This window comes from Prionailurus bengalensis, chromosome C1, assembly GCF_016509475.1.
Source record: "Prionailurus bengalensis isolate Pbe53 chromosome C1, Fcat_Pben_1.1_paternal_pri, whole genome shotgun sequence".
Classification (NCBI taxonomy): Eukaryota; Metazoa; Chordata; class Mammalia; order Carnivora; family Felidae; genus Prionailurus; species Prionailurus bengalensis.
This window is the reverse complement of record NC_057345.1, coordinates 162,289,894-162,303,502: the sequence shown is the minus strand read 5'-3', so window position 1 is coordinate 162,303,502 and position 13,609 is coordinate 162,289,894. Positions and strand designations below refer to the sequence as shown.

The window sequence follows — 13,609 nt, the reverse complement described above, 5'->3', positions numbered from 1 at the left end:
ATAAACAGCTGCTGCCATTCATTTGTGGGTATAAAGGACAGACAGAATCAACACACACCTGACACCCAGATACAGACAGACACGTGGGAGAACATGAATGGGCTTTTTGAGAGTTAGTGGGCATTTCGAATGAATTTTGCGGCTGAAGAGGTTCTTGGAGACCAAGAAGCCGGGCTGTAAAAGATTCAACAGGCAAACCTGGGTGGGTTAGAACAGCAAGGTTTCCCCACAGCACTCAAGTTGGTCTGTTGAAGGATAGCAAGGGAGGCAGGAAGGTTGGGAAGCTGTCATGAGACGTTTTTATCGGAAACAAAGAGCCTAGGGGAACCGAACAGCCTTACAAAGTCTGTGAGTACCAGACAAGGGGCTGGAGTTTTGCATAGACTGGCTTCAGAGAGCAACAGACTCTGAATGCAAACCTCACTTTAACTCCACAAATTCCCTTATCTCCTGAATGTCTGTTTCTGGCACTGGGAACTCAGTGTCACAGTACCGGGTACACAGGCTTTTTAAGGGGATTGAACGGGAATAATTTGAGTGTGTCTCATAAGCACAGCGCCTGGCACAGAGAAGGTCCCCATTCGCAGCCCCTTCCAAATTATCGTGTCCCTGCACGTACTGCAGCAATACAAATGTCCGGGGAAGCAGGATCTGTACAATACCTGGATGTAAGAGCTAAGCACTGTTGTTCCGGATTCACGCTATGCAGGGCATGGACGGCAAGGAAGAAAAACATTTACTCCCAAGTTTTGAAACTTAGGGAACTGACCTGAATCTATGGGTAAGTAGCTTGTGGAAGCAAGTAAGGAGAACGGTTTTAAGCAGGCCAGGTCTCAGGTGGAAAGTTGGGGACACTTTTAAATACTGGGTCTGAGGACTCCTTGTCAGGCTCAGACAGGCTCTCAAAGTTTTCCCTTTCCTCTTGCAGCTGCTGCTGTGAACAGCAGTTCTGTGGAACTGCCCTCCTGCTCTCTCCCTCTGCAGCCTGCCCAGCTCTCCGACTCTTTTCTCTGGGGCCTCATGGCTTCTCATAGAGGGGAGAAACCAACCCAACAACTGTAGGGACGATGCCAATATTAAAAAAATAGATCAGGGGCGTCTGGGTGGCTCAGTCGGGTAAGCAGCCGACTTCGGCTCAGGTCATGATCTTGCAGTCCGTGAGTTCGAGCCCCGCGTTGGCCTCTGTGCTGACAGCTCAGAGCCTGGAGCCTGTTTCAGATTCTGTGTCTCCCTCTCTCTGACCCTCCCCTGTTCATGCTCTGTCTCTCCCTGTCTCAAAAATAAATAAAACGTTAAAAAAATTTAAAAAAAATCAAATTCTTTAAGTCATGGATGCTGGTCTATCACTGCTGCATCCCCTTTGAGAGAGTAACAGAATTTCTTTTTTTTCGAGTGGGCAGGGATTACCAAGCCTTCTCCCTCCTTGACAAAGGGCAGGCTGATCCCTTCCCTCCATGAAACACAGAAGAGGCAGTCTAAGTGGCCAAAGTGGCTCTTCTAAGTGAAGTGGGGAATTTACATGCTGATCCTGGGGGCCCAACAGATCACTTCCTTGCTCCACTTCCTCATAGATGGTCCTATGGAAGTTTCCTACCAGATGAAGCACAGCAGAGATTCTGTGGGGTCTACACTGCACAGGCAGGTCTGAATACTGCCTATCCTGAGGCACAGAACTCCCATATACTCTCCCCCTGGGAGAACAGCATTGTTACCCGCCCCCCCCATCCCCCAAAATCCAGTTGAAGAACCTAAGATATAAAAAGGATATGCTGATTGTCAGTGACAAAGAGATGGCTAAAGTAAGCTGCCACCCCAGCATCCCTCTTTCTCCCTCTGGCTCTGCAATGGCATTTGTCACATTGGATTCTCCTTACACTCTGGAGTCCCTCACTATACTCTGAGCTCCTTGAGGCACAAAAACCATGAAGGATTCGTCTTCAAGACCATCCCAGAGGCAGAACCATCCATGATGCCTGGAATGATATAATAGGCCCTAAATAAAAGTCTAAGGAACTAGTGAATTGGTAAGAGTAGAACCAGATTACAGTATAATGGGATTTTATTATAATTTGTCTGTACTCACATTTATGCTCAAATAAAGTGTCAAGAGAGTAAAGCTGCAGGTTCCAAGCCTTTAACCAACTAGGATAAATTGATGGCAATCTGCTATTTCTAGACAACACAATTTAGCCCTGTGATTTGTTCTGCTCCAGGCTGTTTGTGTTAGTCTCATCTCCCTAACATGACCATAATTGTCATAAGAATGGAGTCTCTGGGCTGACTGGTCTAGTTCTAGTGTCACACAGAAGCCAGCGTAGCACCAAGTACAAAGCAGACACTTCCTAAGTATGTGTTGATAGATCAAAGAGTTTGGCCAACATTCTGTACTGCAGAGTCATCTTGCATACGTTCTTCCTAGAAAGACTGTCCTCAGAGAAATCTTTAGAAACCTGACAAGGCCCCATGTCTCTGGTGTTGTGAGGCAGGTAAGGTTCAACCATTTCTTAGTATGATGACATAAAACTGTGCCCCAGTGGATGGCAGAGCACAGACATGGAGGAAGCTAACAAGTTCATTTCCCCAGTACTTGTTGCCAAGTAAATGCCTTTCAATTACTCAGGCCTTAAAATGGAAGACTAGCAAGGACTAAGAATTCATAAGGTTGCAGGATGACATGCGGATAAACAGAGGCTTAAAAAGTCAGTATCTTGCCCTACAGGGAGCTGGAAAAAGTCCATACTGTCCATCCAGACACCATGTCTTTGGATAGTATGGCCAAGAACCAGTTGGCAAGACAGGCTGAACGCTGTGTGGCCAACACATCACGCAGCACCTGTAAATAGGGCTACAGCCGACCTGGCTTATGATGGTGTTCATTTCCAGGAGAGGGCAGCACGACTCATTTATGACAGTCTCCCCCCACCCCCCCCAATCCCTCAGTGTTGGGAAATACCTTTTAGAAAGCAATGAATGTAGATGACTAAAATTCTAAATGAAGAGGGCTGTGCGTAGACAGATCTTCCAGTACCAGTGGTTGAGGCAAGCAAGGGTGCTCATGGGCAGATGCGGGACAGTCAGAGAACGAATGCCATGTCTGCTAAGTTCCCCTCCAGGCGGATTTAAGATACAACAGTTGCATTGCAGTGCACAAAATGGCTCCCCCCAGACTAGAACACAGAATTACCATGAGGCCAAAGCAAGCTCTAAAATGTTCCTGAGAGGAGAGGAATCTTGATTTCCTTCGAATGTCTGTTTTGATGACATTTGAATGTATTTATGCAACACTCATGTGGTTAAATTCTCTGAAATGTGAGGCTGGTTACCTCTCGCTCCTGTGTTGCACTTTTCTTAGTAAAAGCAGCCCTGTGTGTCCAAAGATGGAAAAAAACTAGTTCTCTATCCTCTGAACTGGCTCCATAGGTTTTCCAAGATACGTTGAGAGCTATGCACCAACATGTCTAATTTTTACAGGGTAAATAGAAATGAACCCTACCATAAACCCTACCTGCATAAAAGAGAGTAGGTTACTCCGTTGCTAACATGAGCCCATTAATCCTTTTAATTTGCAGACAGCTCTGTGTGGGCTTGGAACAAATGTTTTAGAAACTTAGGGAAGAAAGGGCTGGCCTCTGGTATTTCCTACACAAGTTAGACCACTTCCAGGAAACAGAATTTTTCTTAGACCGGAGAGTGGCTTTGCCATAATACCTTTTCTACATCTCCCTAAGGAGTATGATACATTGCAATATCTGGTCTTAAAAATTTTTTTTTCTATCCTGGTCTAAGTATTCAGATTTTTAACATTAATATTTAAATTGGAGAGATTTAAGGAGGTGATTTACTACAAACAGTTCTAAAAGCTGAATTAGGCCCCAGTCATGGTGCTACTTGGCTAATTTTCACGAAAGAAAATCTAAAGCTCAGAGTGTATCAAATGAACACCTGAGGCTTACCTAATAGAGTACAGAAAAAGAAAAAGCCGAGTAACATTCAAGAGTTTTTGGCAACTAGGTTCAATGTAACTGCAAAATTAAGCTCCAGACAAGTTTTTCTGATTGCAGACACTACTCTGAGGAGGCCATCCACACCTACCAGTGAATCGAATTGCTCTCGCGGGCAAGCAAATAGGCGTCCATTAATGGTGAGCGTCGTAAATACTGAAACATCATTAGGTTTGAGCACCACCTTTTCTGTGAACATAAAAAGCATGAGATTGCCTATTAAATGCATCTGAGATTTGCTGCACTGCCCTAATCACACCAACAAATTGCCGGCTCGGTGAATTACCGGAACACGCAGAGCGACTGCATAAAATACAGTCCTGAAGGGACCCACTGAATAAAAAAGATACAGCATTCATGCAGGCACATGACACTCAGAATGCCATCAGAAATGACCACAAAACAGGAATGGAAATACCCGAGGGTCAATTCCCCCAGTTCTGCGTTGCAACTGTAATTATATATAAAAACCACATTTGCTATTTATATAACAAATTATGTTTCCAGATGGTAATAATGCCCAGCACTTTGGAGATGGAAAGATCACTTGTAGAAAACTTAGGGGGTTTCTGAGATCTCAAATAGATTTTAGATGTAAAATTCACTATTATTTTTTCACTTAGTCCCTCATTTGGAGGGCAATTGCATTACCTGGATTAAGCCTCCTATATTGTAAAAATTAATTCATTCAACAGATATTTATTTAGCATTTACTATTTGCTGGAAACTGCTCCTAGTATTGAGGATACAGAAGGGAGCAAACAAAAAAAAAATCCCAGTCCAAAAAGAGCCTGCATTGCAGTGAGGGATGCGCACAGTGAGAAAGACAAACGTATCAGAGAGCGAGCGGCCACGAGGAGAAAAAAACAATAGGGAAGGAAGCAAGGAAGTCTCTGTAAGCAGGAGAGGATACAATTTTAGAAAGAGAACCAAATAAAGTAAGGAGGGGGCCTCGGTTAGACACTGACATTTGGGTAAAAAACTGAAGGAAGGAGAGGAAGGACCCAGGATAGCTTGGGAAGTGTGCCAGCGGGATGGGCGAAAAGGGACATCCTGGGTCCCATGTGACTGGGGCAGAAATGGAAGAGGATATCTAGGGAATCCATGATGCATCTAAAAATCCTGCAGCAGTAGAATCATTTGCCTTCAGACATGGCAAAAATGGCTTACCCGATCCTGGAGGATCCCCAGTGGCTATGAAATCATTGCCAGACCAGATGGGCTTACTGCTCCTTCCTCTGGACTCACTGCAACGTGTGCTGACGGTTCCAAAACTCTTGCCAGTATGGATTGTAACTCGTTACTAGCTACCTCCCGCCCACCACAGCACATCCCTCTGGTCCCAGTCATAGTCAGTGGCCAGTGGATATATATGGTGAATGAATATATGACATTTCAACAATGCATAAGGTAATCATGTAATCCCATGGGGAAAATATGCTTATTTTATCCGATGAGTTGAGCTCCTGCCCTCTCTACAGGGTAAGGAGGGGAACCATCAACAGATGGGAACAACTAGACCATGACCACCTCCAACTTCAGACTTCTGGAAACCTATGGCCTGTAGCTTCACGCCAGAGGCCCTCTTAGGGTCCACATTTCTCAGAGCTCGAAGGCCTTACGCTTTTTTGTTTAGGGTTTACACAGAAAGAACTCCAGGCTGGCATCCACACCAGAGTCCTCAGCTCCAGCTGGCCTCAGATCACTTCACCTTTTTCTGCTTTATAGTGGGTACCTACAAAATGGGGCATATTAGACACTTATCCAGCCCACTTCTAACCGTATTATTTTGTTATGTGTGGGAGCACACACAAGCACCAATTTGTCCCTCTGGATCCGCTTGGATGGGCCATGCTAACTCCTGGCAGGGTTTCTCACTGGACTGGATATTCCATTTTGCAGAAGCCCAAAGTGCTAATTAAGGCTGTTACCTCCTCCAGAGCTCATCTTGACGATGATCAGGCCTTCCCCAGAGCCTAGTTTGTCAGCAACTGCGCTGATGACTTCCTTCACCGAGGCGGCCACCGGCACCCGAATGGTTGTGTAGGTGTGGTCCATGCAATAGACTTTAAACAGAACTATTGGGAAGGCAGTAACAATATGGCAAATTGGTCTTGGGAATTCTTAAGAAAACCATCAGCAATGGGAAATGTTTAGATATCCTCCCAAATTGGCATCGTCTTGTCACTCTTACTATTGTATCTATTTGCAGTCACCTATGCCTATGCCTGCCCGCTTCCCAAACTCCTGACCTCAGCATTGGTCTGAGAATAGGTACACACGTGGCTTCCATCTCCAACTCAAAAAACGATAGCAGGGGTGCCTGGGCGGCTCAGTCGGTTAAGTGTCCGACTTCGGCTCAGGTCATGATCTCACGGTCTGTGAGTTCGAGCCCCACGTCGGGCTCTGTGCTGACAGCTCAGAGCCTGGAGCCTGCTTCAGATTCTGTGTCTCCATGTCTCTCTGCCCCTATCCCGCGTGCACTCTGTCTCTCTCGCAAAAATAAATAAACATTAAAAAAAATTTAAAAAAAAACGATAGCAGATTTTTGTGAAAAATCCATATAGAAGTGATGGGAAAAAATGAAGTATGTGTAGGCCTGTTTTCTGGGTGTGCCCTTGTCTGTGAGGGTTTCTTTTTCATAACACAGGAAGTGCTGTGCTGTAGGAGGATTGCTGGGTCACTGCTGCCTGGTGTGGTGGTGCGGAGTCAACACGAACACCTCTGCAAACAGGAGTGCTTCTGCCTAGGACGTGAACACGCTGACATTCCTGCTCACTTGTTCACTGCTTTGTGTACTCTGGGGCTGGGCCACAGCACGTGGGGTACCGAGCTCAGCAAACCCATATACGACACCTACATGCTCACCTCTGAACACAAATCTTGGAAGCAATTGCAGCTACTGTAAGTCTTGGGTTTAGAGGCACTCCTAAATTACAAGACTCATTTATGGCTTCAAATGAAAATGTTATCATTATTATTAATTTTATTTTGGTTGTGATTCTCTAGACAAATCTTTAAGTGACCAAATGGTAATCGTCAGCATCTGCACCTCCCTGATGGCTGCTAACAAGGCCGTGCTCAGGATCAGAGTGCTTCCCCCTGGGCAGGAGTCCTGTTCTGCAGATGACCCTGGCCCTTCTCCTCTGTGTGACATTGCAAAGTGCCAGCTGCCTTCCTGCCAGCTCTTCCCAGAGGGGCAACCTTGACAACTAGTTCCTGACATAATCTTTCCTTCCTTCAGGAAAACGTGGTAGTGAGGGAGAGGCTGAATCAGGGAAGTGTGGACCAGCACTTCCACTCAAGGCCCAGAGTTCAAGAAGATAAATAATCGGAATGCAAAAGGGTACCTTCAAGCAAACTATTTGGAGTGCCAAGACATAGTCCAAGAAAAGCTATTCTGTGGGGCTGAGGGTTCCCGGGGGGAGATTTTATTCTGACTTTGAGTAATCTGTACAACCATGAGTTGGAAGACACGTCTCACCTTCATCAGAGCCGCGGACAGGCTGGCGCTTCTGGGCTCTCTCATCGCCTGTGTTGAACTGTTGCAAAAGAACTTTGTGCTGTAAGAGTAATAACAGCTTTTAATGACCAATGTATATTTGCAACCCTGAGGAAACACACCCAAGAAATAGCCAGAGTCAAGAAATGAGGAAAACATTTTCTTTTTACAAACACATCACTTTTCTATATTGCACTATAATATTTCTGGAGAATTGTTATGCAACAGGGCACAATTAGAGAATCCTAATCCATTGTCACTTACCTTCTTTTGTGGAGCCTTTGCATCTTCTGAACTACGAGAAAGAGAGAAAGCACATTATTTAATAGCATTGGTACCGTTATTTTGAATTACTTCATTTGTGTATAACTTTAATCTTACATCACAAAAATGAAATGGCAGCAATCCTTCGGGAGCAATATGAGCCTCTTCATTTTTTTTTTAATGTTTATTTTTGAGAGAGAGAGAGAGTGAGAGAGAGAGCAGGAGCAGGGGAAGGGCAGAGAGAGAGAGGGAGACACAGAATCCAAAGCAGGCTCCAGGCTCTGAGCTGTCAGCACAGAGCCCGACATGAGCTCGAACCCACAAACCATGAGATCATGACCTGAGCTGAAGTCAGACGCTTAACTGACTGAGCCACCCAGCCACCCCAAACCTCTTTATTTTAATACCAGGAGACCAAGCACAGAGGAGACACAAAGAGATCAGCTCTCATCACAGGCAGATCCCTGGCAGAACTGACATTGAAAACCATTTTCTAGCTTTCAGGTCTTTCTAGCAGCAGACGCTCTTTCCAGTATTTACTGTATGGCTCAAAGTACAGTGTGTGAAACCTTCCATGTTTTCACTAAGAGGACACAAACATTCACCGGCAACAGCTCTGGCAGCAGAAAGTGAATTTTCCATAAAGTAATTCCTCCTATACTTTCTTTAAATGCCACTGACTATTACTGGATTCACTGCCTCGAACAAAAAGGACCCAAGTTTACTGAGTTAGATGCCCCATAGGAGGATCTTTGCCTTGTCCCAGGCTTTCTCTTGGCAGATGTCCAGCAACAGAAGACAGCTGAGCAGAACTTCCCCCCTCTTTATCTGGCCTCATCACACCTACGCCCGAGGCCCCGTCCACTCAAACCAGAACACTGTGTGCCTGCCGAAAACTGGCTTTCACCTTTTGGGGGCAAAGGGCTTTTTGTAAGATGTTTGGCCTGAGAGGCAGGCACTTACTTCATGAACACACACCCAAAGCCAAGCCCTTCCTTACATTTGTTTGACAATCTTCTCTAACTCAGGCAGTTGCTCCTTGAGGGCAGCAATCATCCGGGCATCATCTGATACAGACACGTAAAACTCCTGTAATTGGCAAAAGTCACAGGCTTTTAATAAGAATTGCAAAGGTGCACAATTCTGTAAAGATCAATAAAGATGTGTCCTTATGTTATCTGCTTTGCTAGCCATCTCCAGACTGTGGTTTCATAGACTGGAGACAAAAAAGAAAAAGAAAACATTACAATATGTCTAAATTCAAAATTGCAAGTGAGAAAAGGATTTAGAAATAGGTAGTGGTGAGGGTTGCATAACACTGTGAATTAAATAATGCCACTGAACTGTGTCCTTGAGAATGGTTAAAACGACACATTTTATGTTTGATATATTTTACCACAATAAAAGAACTCGAATTGTTTTTTAATTGCAAATGAATTGTTCATGTGATATTTATCAGGCAACGTAATGCAATGTTTCAGAATGGGTCACTTTATAACCTACGCTTTAAGAGCACTTTTTCACCTCTAGTTTTTCAGGGAAATTTTAACATTTATTTTAAATATTATTTTAGCATTTGTTGTTTAATATTGCCCACTGATGGTGGTCGATTTTTGTAGTAAGATGCCGGCATAGTCTTCAGTACCGTACTGAAGTTATGCCGAGTTTGTACCAACTCAGGACTCTTTATGGACGTCCTGGGAACTATCCTGATGGCCCGGCAGCAGCAGCTGGGCCCTGCTTTGTTGAGGAGCAGAAGATGACAACTGTGGCAATGCCTTCTTAACCACCACTGTGGTCCATCTGCAAAACAGTCCTTTGTTCAACCTGTAGAGGCCAGGAGTCAATGTATGAGCCAGGCTACTATTTTTCCTTTATATTTTCAAAATACTTCTTTCCACAGTTTTGGGGGACACTCATAGTTCCTCTTCCTCCCTTCCCCACCAATCTGCCTGCCAAATTACATGATTACACAGGAGAGAAGGGGTACATTCCTTTTGGATAATTGATTCTTGAACATACAGACTGATAAAGTTTGAAATAGAAGCCACATTGCCTTTTGCCTGCATAGAAGATCCTCATCTGAGTTTTGGAGGACAGAGTGAGTCATCAAGGACTCAGTGCCAGGGTCAATGTTGCAATGTGGGGCTGGGACCATGGGAAGGAAAAGGGAAGTTCAGCTCAAAGCAGTGCTTACAAAATAAATCGTGTCCCTTTGGAAACCACTTCATGGTCCTAGAAAGTCCTCAATAAAATGATCTGTTTCACTCCACTCAAAAATAGGTACCATTTGATCTAGTAATCCTATTTCTAGGAATGTAACCAAGGACAGATCTACTTGCTGAAAAAGGTTCACTGTACTATTATTTGAGGAATGTGAAAACTGTGAATGATGTAAATATTCAACAATATGAGGAAAAGAAGTATATCTGTGGCAGAGCTACTCAAAGGTCATTCGAAATTTTTATTAGAAAGACTGTGTTGACATAGAAAAATTCCTTATGTAAAGTGGAAAAAGCAGCCTACAAAATGATGGGTACTATGTGATTATAACCATAGAAAATACACAAAGAAAAAGAGACCAAATGAAAATACATTAAAATGCTAGCTGTTATTGAATGAGTGGCCGGATAATGGCTGAAGTTGTTCTCTATTCCTCTCAGAGTACCCTTCTGATGAACATGTTAACAGAGAAGAGAATTTGCAATCACAGTCTCTCCAGGGAAGCTACCATGCTTATGGAGAGTCCTGGATCGTAAGACAAAGACGTACTCTGGGAAGGGATGACCCCACGTACCTCGAGGAAAGCCACGGCCACATCATCCTCTTGTAGCACGTCTCCGTGCACGGCGGCCCACTGCAGCACCAGGCGGATGACTCGCCTCTTATTGTTGAGGGTGTAGTCTGTTTTCTCCTGCTCCGTGCCTTGTGAAGGCTGTGCGTGGTAAGTGCCTCGGAGTCAAGGAAGACATCTAGCCATTTCACACTCATTTCACTGAGCTACTTGCAAAGGTAGAGAGTGACAGGTCCCGGTTTCAGAAAGCCAGCCTTCTGGACTGATGGCATTCCTTCCTCAGGCCCACAAGAGAAGCCCCGCCCATGTAAAGATTCTGGAGCAAATGGATACAAACCTTTGCTAATGTCTGCGGACTTTGACATGACAGTTGTCCAAGGAATGAGACTTGCATGACTCCACTTGGACTTGTGTGTTGACAGGGGTTCTTTCTGTGCCTAGCTCTGGCCACCACCACACTCCCTGCCTGACCTTCACCTGGCCCTTCACCTCTAGGGTAGGGAATGCTTCCTACTGTTGCTTGTCTCTCTAGCTTGTCCCTTGCCATCTCTTTTTGCTTCCCAGAATTCTGCATATATCTCTATTAAGCCACTTCATTGTATACATTTCAGCTAAACCCTTCTGAGTGAGCATCTAAGTTCTGCTGGAGCTGTAATTCATACCAGGAGTGCATGGGGGAAAGTGAGGCTGGAAGAAGACAGGCTCTCCCATTGTTAGGAAGAGGAAGGGCTCCTACCATACAGGTCTGGTAAGGGACTCAGACACACTCTTTACATCATAACTTCTCCTGTCTAGAACCACAACATAACTCATATTGGCTTTTGGTGCATTTATGGCTAGTCATCTTAACTAAACTAGAAGCTCCTGCAGGCCTAGGAAGATACATTAAATACCTTGTATTCTGTACCATGCTTAGCACAGTGACTTTCAGCTAGCAACTGTATTTATCCATCAATACAATAAATACATAATTGAATGCTCACTATGTGTAAGGTAAGGGCTTCTGCTCTCAGTTTACATTCATGTGTGTATTACAGTAGAGAGAATATAGTATGTGATCAAGAAAGATTTTAGATTAGACATACCATTCCTTTTTCAGTGATTTATAGTAGTTCCTACTGCAATTAGACAATTAGTTCATGGAACGATTTCCTCTTTATAATTTACCTTGTATCTTGCACTAGAGTACTTCAGTTAAGCATCCTTCCCTTTCTACAAGTGAGCAAACTGACTGTAAAGGAGCAAAAATAGCCAGGATTACATGGTGAGACTATAGAGTTGATTTTGACCAAGACTCTTAATTCCAACTACTTCTCTTCCCCATTACACAACACCCCTGTGCCTCATAGTTGGCTATAAGACTGGCTATGCCTTAGCTTACGACCATGACTTAAAAGGCTCAGTAGAAAACTGCCTTGTGGCAGTGCTGTGCTTGAGACCTAAACCAGTAAAGGGCCTTTTCTAAAGGGACTATAAATAATCATGATCAAGGTAAATGACAGAACCTTAAAGCAAAGTTTACTGCATGTAAATGGGTTGCAAAATGACTTTCATAAATTGAGCACAGGATTCATAAAAAAGAAAATTGCTCAACCTGTATTGCTACAATTCTTTCTGAGCTTACAATAAAAAAACGGGAAGAAAGATCACTTTATGCAAAAATTATTTCTTTTCTGATTAACCCTTAGGTCTCTTGCTTGTATATACACACAACTCGGTTTTTCTTTCCCAAGAACTGCAGTGCTGGGCACTACGTTTTATCACTATTTTTTTTATGGTATCTTAGCAACACAGTCTGGCACACAGTGGGCACCAAATGAGTTATTCTTGACTGATTGGAAAATACATAGTGTTCCACCTAAGAGTCAGTAAGAGAGAGGGAGAGAGAAAGAGATTGTTCTTCTTACTTGCACAAGACTGCAATGGTTTGGAGTATTAAGGTTGATATCAAGTGGATATAATGCTAACTTTCCAGGTTATTTTGACTTGGGACTCAGGAAGTAATGCAAACGCTTGTGAGTTGGATACAGTGCTATCAGCAGCATACCTGTGGCTAATCTATAAGGCCTTAGGATAGGATACTAAATTTACATCATCTCTGTGGGTCAGGACAAAGATTTTTCTTGGCTTCTTTCCTATGGGGGAAAATCTTTATTTTGTCTGCAATGAGATAGAACACAGGATTGGAAGAATTAACATGATAAACCTATAAATGTGTATGGAGCTTTATAGTTTGTAATAAATATGCCCAATGCACTCACATGATTGTATAACGCTCTCTATAAATATTTACAGATGAAACAGAGAGAAGAGATCTGCCTGAGGCTGTTCAGTGAATAAATGGCAGGGTTTATAAATCCAGACAGGGCTCTTTCCATTGTCATCACCACCACCCCGCCCCCAGTCCTAAACAGTGGCTATAGTGACTGGACATTAGTGCTTGGGTTCATGAAATTATTGAGAATGATTGCATCTGGGAAGCAAAAATCCTAATGAGAAAAATATTCCTGTCTTTCTTTCTGCCTTCCTTCCTTCCTCCTTCTTTTTTTGCCTAAGTTCTAAGTTTCCCAGAGCCGACAAGTACTTTCTAAACCAGCTCTGAGTGTCCTCTGCTCTTAATGAGTGGTTCCACAGCCTCCTGGGAGCCAGCAATGACCAAATCCAGAGGGACGAGAATGAGGCTTGCTTTCTTTTCTCATGAAAGTTAAGTATTTTTGCCTCTGGGAAAATAAAAGGAAGCACTGATTTATTTCACAAAGTCTCCCTTTCCCCTCACAGATGTTACTGAAGGTGGGGGTAATAGTACTTTTAGAAGCGGAATCCAGAAAGATGCTCAAGGACTCTGCCCCTCCACAGGCAACATATTGTTCTATTCTTGAACAGTCTGTTGAGCCAGATTCTCAAGGGGCACAGAGAACACTTTATGTAATTGATTATACCTGAAATGCTTATTGATGCAGTATCGGGGCTTCTATTGATTCCCATAACACTTTCACCAGGCTTTTAGGAGATTTATTTTGATATTTTATTTAACTTTTACAAAAAAGG

The 13,609-nt window shown here is 43.7% G+C and overlaps 1 protein-coding gene across 6 annotated transcripts in view; it reads right to left on the bottom strand.

Annotated features, from left to right (window-relative positions):
- Window positions 1-13,609, bottom strand: part of RAPGEF4 (Rap guanine nucleotide exchange factor 4) — a 290,524-nt gene that overhangs the window by 25,923 nt on the left and 250,992 nt on the right. For all 6 annotated transcript variants that reach the window (XM_043577056.1, XM_043577057.1, XM_043577058.1 and 3 more), the window contains 6 exons: window positions 10,565-10,715; window positions 8,768-8,856; window positions 7,768-7,798; window positions 7,486-7,564; window positions 5,933-6,079; window positions 4,093-4,190 (listed from right to left, as the gene is read on the bottom strand). In XM_043577056.1, coding sequence (XP_043432991.1) covers window positions 4,093-4,190; window positions 5,933-6,079; window positions 7,486-7,564; window positions 7,768-7,798; window positions 8,768-8,856; window positions 10,565-10,715 — 595 coding nt within the window. The remainder of the gene's footprint in view (window positions 1-4,092; window positions 4,191-5,932; window positions 6,080-7,485; window positions 7,565-7,767; window positions 7,799-8,767; window positions 8,857-10,564; window positions 10,716-13,609) is intronic.